This window comes from Elaeis guineensis, chromosome 3 (genome assembly GCF_000442705.2).
Source record: "Elaeis guineensis isolate ETL-2024a chromosome 3, EG11, whole genome shotgun sequence".
Classification (NCBI taxonomy): Eukaryota; Viridiplantae; Streptophyta; class Magnoliopsida; order Arecales; family Arecaceae; genus Elaeis; species Elaeis guineensis.
Genome location: NC_025995.2, coordinates 107,676,712 through 107,698,798, shown reverse-complemented (window position 1 = coordinate 107,698,798; position 22,087 = coordinate 107,676,712). Strand labels below are relative to the sequence as shown.

The 22,087-nt window shown below is 38.3% G+C and overlaps 2 protein-coding genes across 6 annotated transcripts; one reads left to right on the top strand and one right to left on the bottom strand.

Moving 5' to 3' along the window:
- Window positions 1-3,292: 3,292 nt before the first annotated feature.
- LOC105041091 (MA3 DOMAIN-CONTAINING TRANSLATION REGULATORY FACTOR 2) lies at window positions 3,293-13,388 on the top strand. Of its 5 annotated transcripts, none has more exons than XM_010917892.4 (6): window positions 3,293-3,428; window positions 4,870-5,154; window positions 5,723-5,866; window positions 7,374-7,468; window positions 9,342-11,219; window positions 13,012-13,388. In XM_010917892.4, the coding sequence occupies exons 2-5, from the start codon at window positions 4,944-4,946 to the stop codon at window positions 11,172-11,174; spliced, it is 2,283 nt and encodes a 760-aa protein (XP_010916194.1). In that variant the 5' UTR covers window positions 3,293-3,428; window positions 4,870-4,943; the 3' UTR covers window positions 11,175-11,219; window positions 13,012-13,388. The 5 variants fall into 5 exon arrangements, with proteins under 5 accessions (XP_010916194.1, XP_073110399.1, XP_029119208.1 ...); XM_073254298.1 differs by having other exon boundaries at window positions 3,297-3,428; window positions 4,685-5,154; window positions 5,726-5,866; XM_029263375.2 differs by having other exon boundaries at window positions 3,297-3,428; window positions 4,685-5,154.
- Window positions 13,389-19,776: 6,388 nt separating this feature from the next.
- LOC105041092 (21 kDa protein) lies at window positions 19,777-20,600 on the bottom strand. The gene has a single exon (XM_010917893.4). The coding sequence runs from the start codon at window positions 20,563-20,565 to the stop codon at window positions 19,981-19,983; it is 585 nt and encodes a 194-aa protein (XP_010916195.1). The 5' UTR covers window positions 20,566-20,600; the 3' UTR covers window positions 19,777-19,980.
- Window positions 20,601-22,087: the final 1,487 nt, after the last annotated feature.

The following is a 22,087-nucleotide window of genomic DNA, read 5'->3' as shown; positions in this document are numbered from 1 at the left end:
CTTCAGTCTCTTTCACTTCATCATCTACTATCATAATTCCTTTGAGATGACAAAAAGATCCATTAATGTTAAAAAATCATGTTCTGATTGTCGAAACGATCCCATAACATGCAATCTTTTGTTCATCGTTCTTCTTCTTGGGTAGCTATCTGATTGATCATTTTTATCCTCATTATTGACATTCCTTGTTAATTTAGATTCAAACATCTATGTGTTAGAACTAATCTCTTCTTACAGACTGAGTATTAAGAATACTTGTTAATTCTTATTATTATTTCTCATCATGTAGGCATTAGTTATGAAAGTTGAACTCAAAATATTAAAACGTGACCTCAATTAGAATGATGTTATAATCCAAGAACAACGTTTAAGCAATAGATCATGATCGATAAGCCTCTAATTAAGTCACTTTAAAAAGGCAGGCAATAGCTGACTACAATGTAGAACCATGCAAAAAATCAGGTTCTTTTTAAATCAAACTTTTAATAACCCTAGTGCCCCATATAAGGTTTGCCTAGTGGTTAAATAATTCCAATTGCTTCACAAAGTTTTCTTCTCTCTACGTTATAATAAGCAGAAACATAAACAGCCATGATTACCAATAACACCTTTAATAACATCCACACTATGCTTGGCATGCCGGTATCTCTCTCTCTCTCAGAAATAAAAAAGAAAAGAAAAGAAAAATCTCAAGGCTGTTCCATCATGTAGTGAGGACGCCCCTAGAAGATCATCTGATGTTAAACAAACAAAACCCACTCCAAAACTCGAGCTCTCCAACAACAGAATAGACAACTATGCCATAAGTAACAGAACATGAGTCAGGCTTATGGTTCCATATCACATATTGGCAGGCAAGATTCAATTTTTCCTCGATGCCATGCAAATCCAACATGCAACAATAATGTTCAAGGTGCTTATTCCCTTTAACTCCCATCATTGACATAGCAAAGTACTGAATATTGCCTCTCGAGTTCATCAAATCAAAGGAAATGCGACGGTGGCTGGCCATCAGCAACAAGGCAAATAAGTATAGACTTAGAGAATGGTTTACATTCGGTACAGTAAGGTCTATGCCAAATGATAAATTACATAAATTTCGTTGAAATATCCAAGTCATCGAAATATTAATGAAGAATCGGATAGCAAACTAAGGGTGCATTTCGATGCGCTGCATCATCATGATATTTTTTTGAGTTTGAAAGTTATCATGCTATAATATCAGGCATTTAGTTGTGCAATACAATTCTATGAAAAGGCTAATATCATAAAATCAAAAATTTCTATTTTGAGTATATCTTTTCAGACTATCTTTTTTTCCCTTTGTTCCAATCATTTTATGCTTTTTTAATCATTCTTAGACCTAAAAAAAAAAAAAAAAATCAAACACATCCTAAAATATTTTCAACTCTAAATACATATCCAAACCTTATGAATCTGGAAAATAGATAAAATTTATGATCATTAGTTCCTTCCCCCTTTAGCCATGCCATCTTGTTTTTGGGTGCAAAAATTTGCAAATGTTTCATATAAATGGCAGCTTCACTCTCCCTATGAATCAACCAAAGGTACGGCATCAATGCGAGCAATGATGCCAAGGCTATAAGAGACCGTTAATTATGCCAAAATTTTAGCATCCCATGATGCTTTCTTGGTAGGGGATGGCGACAGAGTGGGCCTTTCACCTGCAGGACGTGTCAAAACACCTTCTCTCATGCCCCTGTTGTGGGGATGTTGGTGGGGTAGGATGATTGAGAAGTGGGAATAAATTATTGATGGATGTGAACGTAGAAGACCTTATAATGCCCTTGGATTCATTTTATTGTCGGAAACTAAAGATTTTTATGCTTAAAAAGACTAGAGAAGATGACCCATTCTCAAACACAAGACAGGATTCACACAAGGCAACTAAGAACAAGACAAGCAAATAGCCATATCGTGTCCTGTGTCCCATCAAGATAATGAAATTTTATATATTTTCAGCTTTAACCAGTATTTGCCGTAGTCCTGTTTGAAGTTTATTATCCAAAGTGTAGGTAAGATTGTGCTCTTGGGAACCAAATTTGTTCATGAAAGGTGCTTCTTTGCTTGTATTTGGTCCTAGCTGCTTCTGATTTCCCTCATTTTATGAGCCCTGCTTTGATTTGAAATCAACCTTCAAATGTTCGCCCCCTTCCACCTACCAATGAAAATGTTCCCTCTTTTTTTTTTTTTACCAAAAAAAAAAAAAAAAAGAAAATGTTTCATAGCCTTAAGTATCTGATTTTGGTCCGAGGTCAACTAGTTCAAACATCAGCCTTCGAAATGGAGGTTGTGTAAATACCCCATTTTATATAATTGGAATTTTTGATTATCTTGTGATAAGTGGAAAGAATTGTAAACCAGAAAAAAAGAAAAAAAAATAATAAGAACGCATAATATTTACGTAGTTCAATTTATTGACTATTGAAAACTCAAAATTATAAGATACAATGTTTTCTCTTAATTCCTAGGCCCCGATATCACCAGTCCTTATAACACTTAACTGTTCTAAAATAATCAGTTTAGTCTAGCAAGAACTTATAAAATCAAGACTCACTCAATACTTATAATATACTTTCTCCAGATTAAAAAAAAAAAAAAAAGACTTCTTTGGTGCAGCGGTAGTTTATTGCATTGATCAAAGCATATCATGCGGCCCAAGTGGTAGAATTGAATGTAATTTGTGGATGGATTTTAGTCATTTTGAAGCTAACCTACTCAAATTGATGTTTCTTCAATGTACCCAAAAAAATTAATAACACATGGATGCATGAGAAATTATATGAATGTAGTCCGTCATATAGACTTTTTGGTGGGTGCAGGATTGCAACTCCCATCGTGCTTGGAAATAAGTAGGTCAAATCCGAAGGAACAATTGGCCGAGTCAGTTTAATTTCTCCGGGTTCAGATAAACTTGATGGCCGGTTCAGACCGGACCGTCTGTGACCCAGTCCAATTGGAACGCCGGGTCAAACAACCGGTGTATTCGCCGGTGGGATCCGCTCCGCGAGGGACAAAGAACCGGTCCGTCGGAATCTCTACGACACTCTCAAGACCCCCCAATCCTCTCCTCCGAGGCGCTCATAGAAAATCCTATACGAACGCCAGATCGTCCGGTAATTGCTTATGCATTAACGAATCCGAACCGTCCGCATCACCCTGTTTGCTTATGTGGCAACGGATGATATAATCCTGACGAGTAATACGGACGGTAGACAATGCTTCTACATAATTATTCTATGCTGTCACGTCAGGCTCGTTGAAACGCTCCCTCATTTGTCGCACCTAGCCGCGCCTCTATTGGTCTCTCTCGCTAGCACTTCCTCCCTCCGTTTTCCATTCCTTCAATCCTTTCTCTTCTCTCATCTAAGATCAGCGCTCGTCTCTCGTCGACGCTTCCAGTGAAGGTAAGATTATAGATTGACCATATCTTTGTTTTGTTTTTGTTTTTGTTTTTTTTTTTTGGTTTGATGAGAGAGTATAAAATATTGTTTTTTTTTTTTTTCGCATTTTAGAATGACAAACTTTATTAATCCAAGTTGCTACAGTTTGTGTAGTATCTATATATGTTCGATAGTTCTAAAATCTTGCACTATGTTTATGTTTTCAAAATGTTGTGGATGAATTTTTAATGCACTTTACTTTCAAAAAAAAAAAATGAAATAAGCCAATGGAATTGATTGAGTGAATGGGCCACCAAGATGCAGGTGGTATAGACGAGCAACGATTGAATTTGAGGATACAGAGAGAAAAATGTTTATGATTGATTGAAAAAGGTCAGGTGCACTGTAGGGTGTATGTTTAAAATTATAGGCTTAAATTTAAAAGATAATTTTTACATTTCATAAAACAAACAAATAAATAAAAGAGATAAGTAGGATGAAGTGCAAGATTGCTGACTTGAAACCGAGGCATGTGATCAGTGTTCTATGGTCATTGTTGCCTTCCATAGTGCAGTTGAGTTCTTCTAGCAGCAGATAATTCCGAGGTACAAATAATCCGAGTGTAGGTCTTCTAGATACGTGACCATGGTAAGAAAAATGGATTCTTGATCTGTGTCTAGATGAATATTGAAGACTGATGGTAGAAAATATGCCTTTGATTATCATTATCTATTGAAATTATTATGGAATTAATTATATGTTTATTCAATTAGTTATTGTATTTTTACGGTTCAAAAACCAAAATTTTCTTATGCAATGGGAGTAGGTTCTGATTCTGAGTTTACATGGTAAGAAGAACTTGAACAATGCATGTCAAAGATTGACCAATGTTTGGTTTATCATAGACTTGAGTAAATTTAATATCGAAAAAACATATTCTCCTCCAAACTACATTTTTTTCTTTAAAGTGGTAAACTGAGGAGGCAAGTGTCTGTAGGTGAAAGAAATGAAAAGGCTTAGAAGCATGGCACCTATAGACTGGACTTATATGTTTCAAAATTTACTCTTAAGGGGTTCAATTTGATAAAGGAAGCTAAAGATTATAGAGGTTCAGGTGATCTATAAATAACAAGATAGACATAAATTGTCTGAAATCATTGCTTTATACATATTATAATTTTCACTTTTTATAGTGGCTATTTTTTTTCCCTGATGCTGAAACTAAATGCTATCTTCCAAATTCTTTCTTTCTAATACTGAGAATATGTTGCTTTGAACAGCAGTGTATCTGTCAGAGGCACATTAAGTTTGATAGAATTCCCTGTTGCCTAATAGATTACAAGCATCAAGAATGCAATAATGAATAAAGAAAGTTTTAAGTGATTAATTTGAAAGGCATGGTGGATCTAGGGAACTTGTTCTTATGGAAACTGCAAAGCTTCTTAGTCATGTCTGCATTCCTTAGGTGCTGCAAAAGAGTGATACTATGCATGGCCTGTTTGAACCAATGAACTGGTAGCCTAGTTTGCTGTCTGCAAGATGGAGTTCAGTGATGGTTTTGTATCCGAAGAGCATAGAGAAATGCTTAAATCTGCTGCTGAGAGCATAGATCCAATATCTGTTTCACCCATTGAAGTTACATCACCAAGATCCCCCAAAACACCGCGTGGCAAGAGTAACTCCAACAAATGGAGTCCAGTTGAGCATAGTAGGCATTCACAGTCAGGAAGAGATGGTCACCCCAACAAACGTACGTGCTTCTTTTTTCCTTTCTAGTCACATATGACATAGTATTTGTTGTAGCTTAACAATTTGCATTTTGTTGTGGTCTCTAATGCATGTGATGTTGAAATGCGAGCTAGTAATCAACGTGTGCAAATGCTTCACTAGCTGAATAATACTCATCATAGTTATTAGAACATCAATGTCCTGCTGGAGTTTGTATTTGTTTCTCGAAATAGTAATAACATTTTTACAATTACTTATGCTTGCAAGCATGTTATGCTTGAAGTTTAAATGATAGAAAAAGAAAAGTTGCACGAGGAGCTAAATGCAGCTAAGGCTTTTGAAGTTTCTCCTAGAACAAGTTCTTTTAACAGTCCATAAGAAATGAAAGCCCAAAATTTAGAGGGAAGGTTTCCTCGTGGTTGAAGTCACATTTGCATTAATTATGTCCCTAAGAAATCATGTTCGTAAAACCTCTTGTTTGTCAGTTTTTTTCTTGTTCTTGAGATTGCTTGATCATCTTGACTACTTGTATTTCTGAATGTCTCTTGATAAATTTTGACATCAGCTGAATAATACTCATCTGAATATAGTAGATCCAATATGTGTTTCACCTGTTGAAGTTACATCACCAAGGTCCCCTAGAACGCCACGTGACAAGAGTAATTCCAACAAAGGGAGTCCAGTTAAGCATAGTAGGCATTCACACTCAGGAAGAGATGGTCGCCCTAAAAAGGGTATGTGCTTCTTTTTTCCTGTTTAATCACATATGACATAGTATCTATTGTAGCTCACCAATTTGCATTTCGTTAGTCTCATATACAGGTTATCTTGAAATATGAGCTAGTAGTTAACATGTGCAAATGCTTCACTAGCTGAACAATACTCATCTGAATATAGTTTTTAATACACCAATGTCCTGCTACAGTTTGTATTTGTTTCTGGAAATAGTAATAAAGTTTTCACAATTACTCTTGTTTTCAAGCTGCTTATGCTTGAAGTTTATATGATAGAAAAACAAAAAGTCACACAAGGAACTAATGCATTTAAAGCTTTTGAAGTTTCTCCTAGAGCAAGTTCTTTTAATAGTCCATAAGAAATGAAACCCAAAATTTAGGGAGCAGCTCTCCTGGTGGTTGAAGTGAGTTTTGCATTAATTATGTCCTTAAGAAATCATGTTCATATAACCTCTTGATTATCAGTTTATTTCTTGTTGTTGAGATTGCTTGATCATCTTAACCACTTGTATTTCTGCATATCTCTTGATAAATTTTGGCATGAGGTGTAGTGTTCCTTATTTGCTTGGGTCCAATTCAAAATATGTAAAATTTTAAGTGAACATTTATTTTGGAGTTCCTTTTGGAACTCTTAAAGTGAAAGGGGGAAAAAAAAATCTAGACACCTGGATGTGGTACTGGCTGTGTTTGGATTTTAACTTGTGGAGTGTTATGATGGCATCATCTTGAAGTGTTCTCATTTGTCACTGCATTTTTGAGTGCCATAATTTTAGACAAAATGCTGTATGCAGATTAATTAAGGAGTTGTGCAGTTAGGTCCTGTCCTCTTGTCTAGATTAATTGCTCTTCAGATGACAACTTATATTTATTTTTCTGGATTTTGGTTTATGAGAAGCGAAACATAGTGATGAAGGAATTGTCACATTTGTTCAATCCTAGGTTCAGACAGCAGATTAATGGATGAATTTCACTTGGTCAAATTTTGCAGCTTTGGCTTAAGATCTTGGTGATGGTTATGAGCTTTGACACTGAAACTTGAGAAGTTTTTTAAAAAATAAATAAATAAATAAATGCACTATATGATCGGTAAAAGAAATCCCAGTAGACACATTTATAATAGCTTACACTGTTTGAGTTAGATGTCATAATGTTATAATAGGGTTTTATATTTATGTACATTCATGATAACTCATACAAAGATAAACTAGTACACAAGTGAACGACTTAAAACTGGTAGGTGCTGCAAGTTATATACAATACACTAACCGGACTTGGGTCTGCTGGTTGTAACCCATCTTTTCTGCAACTGCACAGGGGAAAGGGCCTCGGTTCATACCCAAATGGGGATCTTTCCACTTTATTTCTGAAAAAAAGTAATAGTATCATGCTTTTTATAGTTTACAGTATGCTTCATTTCTTTTTCTTTTTTTTTTTTTTTTTTTTTTTAACAAAGAAGATATATTTTTCATATTCACCTTTTATTGATCCAATCTTGTAACACTGACAGGTGGCTCTGGTGGTAAAGGCACATGGGGAGGACTACTTGCTAGCGAAGGTGGTTATTATCTTGACCCCAATGATCCAAACTATGATAGCAGTGAGGTATCTAACATGACACTTGAATGGCCTATTATTTTTGCATTTTCTGCTCATGTGTTGCACATAAATCATGTGGGGCTCAGAAAAATTAAAAAAAAAAAAAAGCAAACTTCATAATTAATTAGTTTAGTACTTGAGATAGAGCTGCAAACAAGCTGATCCCTTCAAACAGCTTTGGCTTGGCTTGTCAATTGTCCTGTTTAACACTATTCCCAAAAAAGGAGCCTACTTCAAGTTGTGATTGGATTCTTGGATTATAAATTCTCAATTTCATACTTTCTAGTTACAATTTTCATTTTTTTATTTTCTTTTACATTTAAGGAGTAAACGTTATGTCATGCCTTCTGGTTCATATCCTACTTGACAGGCATAGTTTCTTTAGATATTATGTTCACAAGGAACCACATTGCACATCACCTGTTCTTTAGACACCAGTAAGAGAAAGAGAGAAGACAATGTGGTGCTTTGATAATCCATTCCTGGTCATTCATGGCGCTAATTTTGACAATAAGAGGATTTTGTCTTGACCTTCAAAGTTGATATTTACCACTTTTGGTGAAATAGTTTTTGTTATACTCTCAGTCTGTCACAGTTAATTTGGATGTGCACATAATTCAATATTGACATACCTTGGCTCTGGATATGTTGTTACCTCTTCTGGTTTTGCTTTATCATCTATTATTATAACTTTAGGATTCACCAGTACTCTCAGGGAAGAAGATTGAGTACCTTAGGGTATTCCTGATCAGATTCACTTCTTATTTTTCTGTATATGAAAATAGAAAAACAACTATTTGATCAATGTGTGATTGTACTGTTCTATTCTAATTGTGAGATCTAAATTTTACATATCATACTCATCCCAGAAAAGTGGAAATAAAAACTACTTTAAACTGGCCCATGCAGGTCGGAGGCAACTACCATGACCGGAACGTTAACTCTGCCAGCCTTGCTACCAATACCATCACTACTACAACTTAGTGTTTCATGACAAGTGTCCTAGTCGAATGGCTGAACCAAACCTTAGAACCTCTTCAAATCCCTCTTCATTGGCTGCGATCACCCAGGAGCCAAATATCTCTATATCCCTTCTAGTCCATCCTTGAGCAATCATCTTAGGTTTCTCTGGACTTGGAAAGAATCTAATGAAGAGGTAACGAGGAACTTGTTGATAAACAACTAAGAGTAACCTAAAAGTAATAAGAAGTTACCTGGTTTAATTAAATCCACCGCCAAAATACAACTAGATATTGATGCCACTTGTTGAACCATTATATGTTGAAATTTGATCAGGAGCTATGGATCAGCAATTGTACATCGCAAAGAGATCTTCTTGATGTGCTTAAAATCATAAAGGTCAGATGTTTTTGTATTAATTTGCCCTTTCTGAGATCTTGCTGGTATAGTCAGGATTGGAGTTGATTTTGATCCTTTAAGCCAATGGTTTCTCTCAGTTTTTCCCACATCAAATGTGAAGCTGGTAGGACAAAGCATGGGAGTAAGGGGACAATTTTGATAGTTTTGACCTGATTATTTAATTTAACTAAACCTCACATTATAAGCTTTTATTCTCCTTAACAGATTTATGCTAAAGAATATTGTTTATGTGAACATCCAGAGCCTGGAAGCAATAAATGGAACATTTTCTAGGGTATAGTGATTGAAGCAATTCTTTGTGATAATTGCAGAATATTTCTGAACCTTTTACAGTGTAATATCTTTCTCAGTCTATCCTTTTACTGAACAAGAAAGACATTGCAGCGTACCTCTGCTTTCGACAATAGTTATTCATAGTTTGTCTCTGGCATTTTTCATTCTCATCTTGACCTGTTTTCTTTCTATATTTACCAATGCTCACGGGAACATGTTCTTTCAGGAAAATTACCCAATAACACCTAGTAAAACATCAGCAGATCTTGAAGAGTTTAAAAAAAAAGCCACAGTGATAGTAGAAGAATACTTTGCTACTGATGATATCATGTCAACTGCAAATGAACTAAGAGATCTAGGCTGTCCATCTTTCCATTACTATTTTGTGAAGAAGCTGGTTTCTATAGCCATGGACAGGCATGACAAGGAGAAAGAAATGGCTGCAGTGCTGTTATCAGCTCTCTATGCTGAAATCATCAATCCACCACAAGTATATAAAGGCTTTTGTAAACTAGTTGAATCTTCAGATGACTTATCTGTGGATATACCAGATGCTGTAGATGTCCTGGCTGTGTTCATTGCTCGAGCTGTGGTTGATGACATTCTTCCTCCAGCATTTTTGACAAAACAGATGGCTTCCTTGCCAAAAGATTCAAAAGGAATTGAGGTTATAAGGAGAGCTGAAAAGAGCTACTTATCAGCACCACTCCATGCAGAGACTATATTACGGAGATGGGGTGGTAGCAAGAGCACAACAGTGGAGGAAGTGAAGAATAAGATAAACAATCTGCTGATTGAGTATATTGCAAGTGGTGACAAGGCAGAGGCTTGTAGGTGCATCAAGGATTTGAAAGTTCCTTTCTTCCACCATGAAATAGTTAAACGGGTGTTGATACTAGCCATGGAAAGACAAACAGCTGAAGCCCTCATTTTAGATTTTCTGAAAGTAGCTTCTGAAGAAGGGTTGATAAATGCAAGCCAGATATCTAAAGGATTCAACCGGTTGATCGACACCATCGATGACTTATCTCTAGACATCCCAAATGCAAGGGACCTCTTACAATCTTTGATATCTAAGGCTGCATCGGAAGGCTGGTTGTGTGCTTCCTCCCTGAAATCACTTTACTTTAGACGTGAAAAACAAGTGGAAGACAGTACAATTAAGCTTTTTAAGACAAAGGCCACATCTATCATTCAGGAATATTTCTTGACAGGTGATATCATAGAAGTTACTAATAGTTTAGAATCAGAAAATCTCTCTTCCTCCACCCCATTAAATGCTATTTTTATCAAGAAGCTAATAACTTTAGCAATGGACAGGAAGAATAGGGAGAAAGAAATGGCTTCCGTTTTGCTGTCATCTTTGTGTTTTCCAGCAGAAGATATTGTCACAGGCTTCGTGATGTTGATAGAGTCTGCTGAAGATACAGCATTGGATATTCCAGCCATTGTTGAGGATTTAGCTATGTTTCTAGCCAGGACAGTGGTGGATGAAGTACTGGCCCCATTACACTTGGATGAAATTGGAAATCAATGTGAAGGGCAGGATTCAATTGGCAGCAAAGTGCTTCAGCTGGCCCGCTCATTGCTCGGGGCTCGCCTTTCTGGCGAAAGGATCCTTCGGTGTTGGGGTGGAGGTGGTAGCAACAAGACCGGATGGGAGATTGATGATGTCAAGGACAAGATTGGGAAGTTGTTGGAGGAGTATGATTCTGGTGGGGATTTAAGAGAAGCTTGTCGCTGCATAAAGGAACTTGGAATGCCATTCTTCCACCATGAGGTTGTTAAGAAAGCACTGGTGACTGTTATGGAGAAAAAGAATGAGAGGTTATGGGGCTTGTTAGAAGAGTGTTACTCTGTAGGTCTTATAACACCAAATCAAATGATGAAAGGTTTCGGGAGAGTAGCAGACAGTGTTGATGATTTGGTGCTGGACGTGCCAGACGTGGAGAAACAGTTTGCTGTTTATGTTGAACGAGCAAAGAAGGAAGGGTGGTTGGATCCTTCTTTTTCCGCTGGTAAATCAGGATGTGCGGTTGAGAATGGCTTTTGCTCTTAAGAAGCTGGGAGGTGGCAATTGTGTCTGATCACGCAAAAACTGCAGGTACATGGCGTTGCCTTTATTCAATATATTTATCATTTTATACTATACTATTTGTACATATTTAAATTCCATATACCTTTAGAAGGTGGCAATATATTTATCCATCAAAATATTAAATGTTGGCATTTAAGTGCCACTTTTTGATTCTTATGCAAATTTATGAGCTTCTTGTCTTGAGTCCTGTGACCTTCAAGTTGAGAAATTCACATCCCAGTTAACTTGATTCAGATTAGTTAAAGGATGACTTTTATTTCATACTTCATCAGTATTTTTTTTGGTCAAAAGCTGAATACCATAATGCAGAAACATTTTTTCTTGAGATATTTTCTTACAAAGTGGGGGAAAATTGGATGGTGTCTGGTAAAGAATGTGCTAAAGTATTTCAAGCAAAAAAGAGAGAAGAGAGGAGAGAAGAAAGATCAGAAGAATAGGAAGAATGTACACTTCTGGCCTGGAGGAATTCAACACAGTAAAGCCTAGATCTAGTTCACTCAGAAATGGAAAAAAAATAATTGTGGTAATTCTGGTTGTGAATCCTCGGCTGATGATTACATATCAGGATTAGGAAAAATGCTAATACAATTTAATTCAAACTTTTGTATGACTTGATTCCATGAGTGTCAAGCAGTCCAACCTCTCATACACAGGGCCAGTATAGATGCATCAAGGATTGCATAATGGAAGGATGGATTTATCACCATAAAATATGAATTGGCTAAGCCTATCTGGGTGATTGCAGAGACTAGCTGAGTCCATAACGTACTTTCTTTGGGAACTATTGCACATGAAGGTTTGAAGAAGCATATTCCAAAAAGTTATAAGAGGGTCTCTATCTTGTCTGAATTTGTGGTGGGCCTTGATATTCTCAATGGTTGATACTTTTGGCCTATGTTACTGCATGCCTATTTATCCTAGCCTTGCCATGGTCACTATGGATGGAAAGAAACAGGAGAATCTTCTCAAGCAAGGAGACTGATGTGCAGCAAATTCTTCAAAAAGTCCTCTCCAATTTTCTTAGCTGGGAATCTTTGTTCTTATCAAGACAATTGCTGGATTTTCTTTTACTTAAGGATGCTTTTAGCCACAACCAGGTGATGTAATTTGATTCTAGTTCTCCTGCTTATCTCTCCTTGTTATATTGGGAGAGCTCTTTGTATCCTCCTTCATATCCTTGGTGGAGCCTTTTCTCCTCCTTTTTTTTTTAAAGAAAAAAAAAAGGATATTCTTGGCCTACAAATCATGAAAGCTTGCTACAAGACTGCCCTTTTTCCTTGCTATTCTTGGAGGACTGGGTCATGATGCAAATTCATCTAGAGCGTACTGAAGAGGTCGGCTGGTCAATTTTGTGGCCATTGTTATAATACAACAGTGGAATGCTATTCCCAAAGACTCTGTAGAGTGCAGTTTATAGGACATGGACCGAAAGAAGGGTGATATGTAAGATTATATTATATTCTTGTTTCTTTACTGGTAAAAGTAACCGGTAAAAGAAGAAAAATCACCTGTTTTTGAAAAAATTCAACATCTAAGTCCATTTTTGATTTCTCTCATGCTAAAGCTTCAAAAATAAGCTGACAACGTTCTTTTTCTTGATCACTTTGGATAAATGCAATGACTTCATTCATGCACGCAAAAGATTTTCTGGATCTTCTGCTCTGATTATTCTTGCTGCAGAACAGTTATAGAATCATTGAACAAATGTTTTTTTACCGTTAACATTAAACAGACTTTTTTATTGTTCATTATTTATTTATTTATTTATTTTTGTTGTTAATAAGGAATGCTCTTGCAGATCCTTTGTCCATTGTTCGGCATCTCTCAGATCATATCTTCTATGGTGACCTATTACTGCTCTCGTTCTTTCACATGCATAGATGTTGCTGAAGCTGGCAGGACTCATATCCATAAACTTTTTAAATGATATGCCACTGAGGCCAGCTAAGAATTGCGGGGATGGGGAGGATCTCCTATTTGAAATTTACTTTGTTGAATAAGGAGACTAGAAAGGCAGATCAGATATTTGTACTCTTTATTCAAAATCTTTTCCTTATTCCTTTGTAATAATATGACTTTTCTGTATTCTCTTTCTGATCTATATTTCTAATGGTAGTAGCTGGTTTTATTGTTTGCCTCATAACTTTGAGCATCAAGGAAAATAAAAGACTGAAATTTCACACTACAGGCTTCTTTTTGGATAATGTGGAGACTGATGTCAGGTGAGCATCTGGCTGTAAAATACTAAACTAGTAGGCCCAATTATGTAAAACCAAATCTGAAAAAAAAAAAAGGATATTTAATAAAAGGTTGAAAACAAAACATTTCCTCTTTTCTGTGGTGTTTACAGTCATTTATTGTTTGGATTATCTATCTGCTGCGAGGTAATTTAAGAAAGGTAGATTTTTTATCAGTGCAAGAGTAAGCCAGAGGACCATCTAGTTCCAGAAGTGAGTACCATACCACTATTAATGTAACAGCTAAGAAAGGGCGCGTTCCTGGTGTCTGCTGCTGGTTTGCTCGGGAGAAAAAAAAGGAGGAACCAGAAGAAGAGGGGCATGTTTAACAATTTCAGCAGAGGAGACAGCAACGCAGGGGTAGAATCAAGGAGCCAAGGAAAGCTGTGCACATTAGCACCTAGTTGTAGAAAACAATTGAGAATTCCTCATGTCGGAGTACGATTGGATGTGACAAACTGATAGTTTATACTTTCTAGTTTATATGAGCATCATGCGTGGTTTGGATATGCTTGGGGGCTTTTGGAATTTTTTTTTTAGACTTAAAACTTGTGCAGTTTTTAATTATTTAAATTATTTTTAAAAAAAATCATGACAGTTTACATTAGCCTTCATTGTTCAAGGATTGGTTATTACACCTCCAAACTTCAAATGGAGGAAGTGTTTGAGTTGATGGATTTCCAATAAATATCAATAATGACCTCATTTTCTTTAAAGTTTTTTTTTTTCCTTTTTGAATAATGTATCAGTTGGACATTTGCCATCTTGAAATGTGAGATTCAGTGATAATATAAAATATGGAGCTTAAAATGGTACAGATTTAATTCTGGATGCTGCTGGAGGGTCATGATAAATTGCAGATTGCTGGTTTTAAGTGCTTTGGAAAAATGGTGGCAGCCTATTTAATAATGTGATACAGATTGCTCCAAAGAATATTGTAAAATCTGAAGGCTGAAAAGGCCAAAATTTGAGTAGAGGCCTAATATCCAAGAAGGTTGTAAGAAACTTTTTTTTTTTTTTTTTTTTTAACTATCCAAGGTTGTAAGAAATACTGTTAGGATTGGAGGAGTAATCGGCCCTATCTCTTCATCGAAAATGGATGTCTCTTATTTACAAAATCTTCACCAACAAAATTCTATTTATAAAAAATAAAAATAGTGCTAGGATCGGAGGAGTAATGGATAATTCATCTCGCATGTCATTTGTCTATAAAAATTAAATAAAAAAATTTATTTCATACGCCAGAGAAAAACTACCGCAAACATCCCAATGTCCATGTTTATTATATTTTGTGAACGAATAAAAGTATATGTTTTTTTTTGTTTGGTACACACGCACGCTCATGCTACTTGAGTGTGCATACATTCAAAAAAATTAAAAAATAAAATATTCTATAAGACACATGGGTATGTCAGATTCTGTCGTTAGATCCAGTCATTGGTGTGTTCAGCCACGTAGAAAATAACCCAATCGTTGGTGCTGTTTTTCTTTTGAAAGACATGTTGAACAGACATGACAACGAAATATCGTAGAAAAATCAATATCTTCAAAAGAGCAGATGGGCATCCAACTGCTCCGTATCACATCGAGTCTAGCTGATGATAGTGGAAGAATTGTTCTCAAAAAGGATCCTCTCCGTCTGAAGCTCCTGCTTGGCATAAATAATATCTGCCCAAGCGGCACGAAGTTCAACTTTCGGGACCAAAGGCTTGAAGATATGGATGGCCCCTACTGTCAAAACCTGACACCTAGACCTCGGATGATAAAACCAACACTACCTCTGTCCTTCCTAACACTGCCATCGAAGTTAATCTTGACAAACTCTGAAGGAGGGGACTCCTAAGAAATGAATAGAACCCATTGGACTGTTGTAGAAGCAGCATGGGAGCCTCAGTATTGAGAGACATCAAGGATCAAATTGATAGCATTGGATTGGCTATACTCAGCAGCTAAGCAAAAGGCTCTCTTCAGCATCTGGTGAGCAAGAACCACCTCCACTTGGAAGATCAAGCTATTCTTAGCAAGCTAGATTGGATAGGTGACATATGCTATTTGACAACCTTAGGTACAGGTCGGCCTCCAGCACTGCTCTGATAGATCACGTCCAAAAAGAAGTTCAATCAAGGACCGCTGCTCTCCTCCCATGGTTGACTATCCGTCCTCCTCCAAATCAATCTCGCTTGCGAGCATCACAGGAGTGCATGCTCAGTCATCTCATCCTCCAGCCCACAGATTGGACAGGAAGCTAGAATCTCTATACCTCTATACTTGAGAAGCATACGTACATGTCGAAAGCTAATCCCAAACAACCTTCCAGATAAAAAGTCTTATTCTGAGAAGAGCAGCCACTCTTTAGATCTAAGCTACCTCGATCCTCCTGCTAGCCGCAGGCCTGTACACCTCGGTCAAGTTCCTCATGGGGATCTTAGGGCAACATGACCAGCTCCACACCCTTAAGTTCTAGCTGCAGTAGATAAAAATCGGGATGGCGAGAATCCGATCAATGAGTGTGCCATCGAAGACGGTAAATATCATGTGTTCTTCTGGCTCTACCATCGACAGTGATCAAATCACAAACTCGAGCCTGGGTGTCCAACTCCATGCTGACATAGATCGGCCAACGATGATACGCAAGCTGGCAATCCAAGCATTCTGAGTCACAAACACTGACTCCCCATTCCCAATCAACTATCTCATCTAGATAAGAGCTACAGATGCATAGGCACAGATCTTCTTCCATATGAATGAGCATACACGATGAGCCAAGATAATGGAGCCCTGATCCCACGCCCCATACTGGGCGGTCAACATTTGAAGTATACGGTTATTCGACATTTGAAGTTTGGAAACGATTTTTTTTTTTTTTTTTTTTTTAAATCAGTAGAAAGATAAGCACAAACCTAATTGAGATCATTAAGAATGTGAAACGTAGTGATGGTCAGATCTGAAAGTAGCTATCTTGCTTGACACGGCATCACTTTCAAATCTAGAAGTGATTCTCGAACTTCTCTAAACTATTTTTACTAGTGACATTTAATTCCAGTCAAACCATTTGCCTCAGTAAGTTACCACTGTAGGATAGTCATGTATGCCAACATATAGTTCCATTCGATGATAGAAATGCATAATTTATTTTTAACCAGCGACATCCTGGCACACCGACCACAAATGAAACGATAACACCAAAGAATATTTATGTCTAAATAAATAGATGCAGATGTAAGCCATCCGCAAGTCTGACGCAATAGTCTCCCAACACTAATAGTCAGATAAGAACAAGCAGCGTCCATGTCGAACGTGTCAAACCCCCTTCTTCACGTGATGCAGCAGTGTTGTCGATAACCGTACGAGGAAAAAGATGGCCAACCTAATTTGAACCAAATTATCACATCTACAATTGAATCTTTCGTCACCAGTATCAGGTTATATATGATGCTCGCTCATATGCATGTGAAGTGTTTGTGTCATGGCCGCGTAGGACTAGCCGGGCGGTAGGACTGGGGTGCCTCATCACATGCACCATGCGGCCAGAGACCCGAATTTTGGGTTCCGTGTAAAACGGAGTAATTTTTTTCGTCACGCTAAGCCCGTCCACGTGCTCTCCAGTCTCTTCCGTGCCTTCCACCAATACTCTGCCGCGCTTCCCGGCGGCGGTCTCATGGCTATTCCGGTCATCATCGCTATTCGTCCCTTCTTCTCTAGGGCTAGGACCATGGTTCCCATTGTAGTCTTATCTCATCCTAACGGTCTCATAGGTTACCGTAATTTACGGGCTAGTGTTTGTGATAATGGTTCGTACAATGGCTGTCTAACGGAAGACATGGGTGCCGTGTTATTTGACCAAATGATTGCTCATTATGATGTTATATTATGGAATAGTTTTCTGTATTTTAATGTTATATTTCGGATCATTAGATATTTATCAGAATATTGATATAATGCCATTGTTTGATATGTTAAAGGAACATATTGAAAAGATCATTAGAAATATCTCCTTTGAGTTGATTTGTTACTTCTTGTTTCCAAAAAATACTCTAACTGACTTTAGAATGTCATCTACGGTAGCATATCAATTTTTTTTTCAAGCAAGTCAATCACAAAAATGTCTAGTTGTCCTCGTTATAACTTTTGTTTTAGTCTTCGATCGAAATTAAACGGACAGAATCTCAATAAAAAACTAATCTGGCACATTCAAATCAATTCAGGATTCTAGGAGATCGTTCATGTTTTAATTGACTTTTTTTGAAGACAAACAATTTCGAAGCAATTTATATATTTGTTACTTTATAACCTCCCTTTTTTTTTTTTTTTTTATAAGTGTTACTTCATAACTTTCAATTTATAATTTTTTTAGAAAATCTGTTTTGACAAAATGTTTTATATTTTTTGCTTTGTAATCACATATTACTCTTTATTAACTTACATAGCACATGCACATTTTCTTGGATGTGTGTAAAATAACGGAAAGGCACCACAGTAACTATTATCATAGCCACTATTATTTATAACTTTAGAATGCTTGCTATCTTAAAGTATGGTTTGAACTGATTGGGTTTGTCCCATTTTTATGATTCTTTTTCAACATTTTACCTTGCCAGGCTTCTCAGGCTGAGCTATATTATGTTGGCTAGGCCTTGGTGGGGTCGCATTGGTCTGTTCTGAATACAACTAGGGGGTGACAGATGACCCTGGAAGCAATCTCCTGAATCTCGTCATTGGGTCGAAGACTAGTAGTCGTTGCCTTCGGGTCCACGAGACCCAGTTGTGCACTGGCTTGCCATTGGGAGACGCCATCTTGTATATATAATTTACAAACCTTTTCTTGTTTTCTAGCACATTTGATCGCAAAAAGAAGCAAATGGTCTTGTGTCATGCTCGTTTTTTCTATATGTCCATGATTGCACGTTGCCTCCTAGAGCCAACTGAACCAATAAATTAATGTGCTCCCCTTGTTTGCTTCTCTCATGTCATCTCGGACTACAAAGAATAGGAACTCTTTGTGAACTCGTCCCACATTACCCTTTTTTTTCTTAGTTATTGGAGCTTTCAATGTGACAAAATGACATTCTTGTTTGAGGAATAGTAACATTGCAATCATGCATGCAATCATACTATCGTTAATTACTATTGCGGCAATAGTAACTACCAGCACAGATCAAATTATGCAACAGCAATGAGATATTCAGTGTCATCTTTGGAGACTCTTGGCAAGCAAATTGGCCCCACCAATCTGCAAACGGTGCCAGTTTATGCTGGCCGGTTGGTCGTAGGGCAAACATGCCTTCGGTGGATATGAAATGTACATATCCAGCACCAAGTTCATTTGTTTTCACATTGAGAGGCATGCACATCTTAAGGCGGCACGAGTGGCATCCATGGCCCTCTTAACTAATTAGCCCGATCTAACAATTCTTGTCCCAACTTGTTCTGCAGGAGCACTACTACTGTAGTTGTTTCAAACGAAAACAATCTCATTTGGGATGCCAAAACAGATATGGCTCGACTTTGTTACTAGGCCAACACCAGTGTGCCGTTTCTCCAAAGGAAAATGCCACAACCTTCTTACAAGTTGCAACGCGGCCCCTTTTTTCACCGTCCAACCCAAACCAATTCTTTGTGAATCGCAACAGTACTTCCCTACCGCATAAAAGTGTGCGAACTCAATTTGTATATCCTCTAGCAGAAACCAGAAAGCTTAACTTCTAACTATTTTCACAGCACATCATGTCCAGCGATGCAAAAATGGATTCCAATTTGCCATCCACAACAACTTGAAGTTGACAGGGACTGTAAAGTGGAGAAATTATTAGATGGACCAGTCCCATAGTCACTCGCCATATTACCCTCCTCATAGTTAAACCGTTCAAGATCAGAACAAAGATGAGAATTCATCCTATTATCCATAGTACAGTACCTGCCTGGAGATTCGGACTGGTCCATCTAATAAGTTCTCCATGGAGTGGGATACCGTAGCTCCATCAAGCATATTTGTCAGATAGCATCTACACCAATGACAGGAAATGAAACTGGAAACTTTGTTTTACCATGCAAGCTGCTTGTAAGTCATAAACAAAGCACGAGGGATATTTTAGGAAATAAGAACCGAAAGCATTTTTTGTGTTTTTTTGTTTTTTTAATAATTGCATGCCCTGGAAACAACGAACACCAAAAAGTTGCCACGCTTCCATGCTTGGCATCTCTCGAGCTACGTCCAAATAACGTTGGCATTCGAACGGTTCCTACCAATCCCAACAGAATATATATCTAGCTGTTGCATTCCAAACCAGAAACCGACTCCTTTTCATTTGCCACACAACTTCCAACCATCATCACAAACACTACAAACAACTACTATTTTATCCCCTTTCAACAACCATACACATAAATATCATTATATGCAATTAACTGTACTGTAACTAAAACAGACCAAACCTTTGCTCTTTAACCAACTAAAATAACAAACTTAGTTAGGTGTAAGATCCACCCATATCTAATTCAACAACACAGAGAGAGAGAGAGAGGTATTAGCATTAGCGGCTGTTAACGAGGTTATTAACAAGGGCGAGGGCGTTGCTGGTGAACTGCATGACCCGGCGAATCCGGCGGCAGACCTCGGCCTTCACTGGGCCGGAGCTGACGCCGTCGAAGCCGTCGGTGCAGGTGTCCTCGTTCGTCAGCGCCGCGCTCATCCATGTCTGGGCGTTGGAAACCCGCCACGCCACCTCCGGCCCCGTCGCCGCCTCCAGCCCCGTCAGCTCCGCCGCCGTCCTCCGTGCCTCGTCCGCCGCGTCCCCCAGCGCCTCCGTGCAGTCCACCAGCGCCGCCGCCACCCGGCCGGACGCCCCGCGCCGGAGCTGCTTCACCCGGCCAGCGAGGCTGCCGATGCGGGCGAGGGTGAGGTTGGTGGCCAGCTGGGCCACCTGGACGGGGTCCTCCTGGACCGCGTTCGCGTAGCCGGCCATGGAGTTGAAGCAGAGCCGCGGGTACCGCGTCGCCCCGCAGCACGTGCGGATGAACTCGGTTGAGTTCCCGCCGGAGCCCGGCCGCGTGGCCGCAACGGCGGTGGAGAAGACGACGGCGGAGAGGAGGAAAAATGCGAGCTTTTTTAAGGCCATTTTCGGTTCTCGGCGAGGGTTTGGGATACGTTCGGATGCGGGGGAGCCGGGGAGCTTAAGTAGTGGATCTTTAGGGTCCTAAATTACAGTTTTGCCCACAAATGTTGATAAAATTGCGAGAACAACATCCAATTGTGGGGCCCTGCGGTCCAATAATATTTCATTGGCTCCATTTCTTATAGGGCACGTGGGATGCAGGATCTAAAGGATGGCTCGTATTCTGCACTTTTTGTCACAGCAGTGGCAATTGGACGGTCTAGATTCATCCAGACGGGGACGTCGTCGATTGATGGAGCTCGTGGCCTTTGTTAAAAAGTCCGTCGGAACAAGTTAAAAGGAAAGGAATCTAAAAGTCCTTTAATGAAAAAAAAAAATCCAGAAAATAATTTTTTGGGCGGTGGATGGTGATGGATTCCTCCACTTCAATGAGTGCACGACCGGTGTATGATTGCTTTAATTTTTTAATTCGAATGGTAAAAAAATAAACAGATAAAGAAATTGGATGGCTGGCGTGGGGATTTGCGACGCACGCGCACAGGCGTGGGGAGAGGAAAGGGGAGGAGATGACGGCGGGGGATGGTAGATTATCCTTGATATGCGGCGAGTGATGCGTCAAACAATAAGAACAGGTGGGACACACAAGTTGGCGACGCCAACTTTTAACCTTCCAAGGTGGACAAAATGCTGCTGGTCTCCAGGGTTGGTGACACGCCATCTCTCGTTTCACACAGAACAATACTTGGAACCAGATCATGTGATTTTTTTTTTTTTTTTTTTTGGTGCCAAGGAAAAGTGATTCATGCAGTTAAATAAGTACAATCCCAACAGTACAGCACTGGTAGAACCTCTACGAAGAACAAATTAACAAAAGTACGAAGGATTAATATTGCAGTATATAGAGATTGAGCCAGCAGAAACGTGGATGCTGGAAAGGTGGGATAAAACTAGCTAAGATGAAGAGCGTAGACATCAATAGCTAGCTGCAGCATGTGATGAGACCCAGGAGAGCGTGCTTCAACGCCAAAAGAAAACAGACTGTGTTGCTTTCCACAGACCAAAAGGATTGATAAGAAAATGCCTCAGGTTACGTAAAAACAAGATTGTGATTATGGCCTAAATTTTCATCTCGGTCTTAATAAATTAACAACTCTTTTAAGATCCGAATAAGACCATTCAATATATATTTGGTACACTACATAAGATGCATGCCATGCCATGTTGTTGTCATATTGAAAGCTAACCACAATATGTGGGTTTTCATAAACCACAAGAACAAATTACTTGATTTGTTAGAGAAATTATATTTTATGCTGTATGAGTCAACATAACTGTGCACCATATCAATCATCTCTTTTTTTTTTTTGCCGTGGGTCCATGATCGAGATGAGCACATGATGAATAAAGTCCATAGAAAAAAAGATGAGAACTATGGGATGACCCATATAGCATATAATTATATGGTGCATGTTGTGTAAGAAATAATTTTACCTATTATTGGGTATAATCTAAAAGAGAGGATGAA

Bases quoted from the DNA above. Each gene is read 5' to 3' on its own strand.
- LOC105041092 (XM_010917893.4), bottom strand. From the start codon at position 20,565: ATGGCCTTAAAAAAGCTCGCATTTTTCCTCCTCTCCGCCGTCGTCTTC.
- LOC105041091 (XM_010917892.4), top strand. From the start codon at position 4,944: ATGGAGTTCAGTGATGGTTTTGTATCCGAAGAGCATAGAGAAATGCTT. The intron at 5,155-5,722 runs GTACGTGCTTCT...ATCTGAATATAG, and splicing joins AGATGGTCACCCCAACAAAC to TAGATCCAATATGTGTTTCA. The intron at 5,867-7,373 runs GTATGTGCTTCT...TAACACTGACAG, and splicing joins AGATGGTCGCCCTAAAAAGG to GTGGCTCTGGTGGTAAAGGC.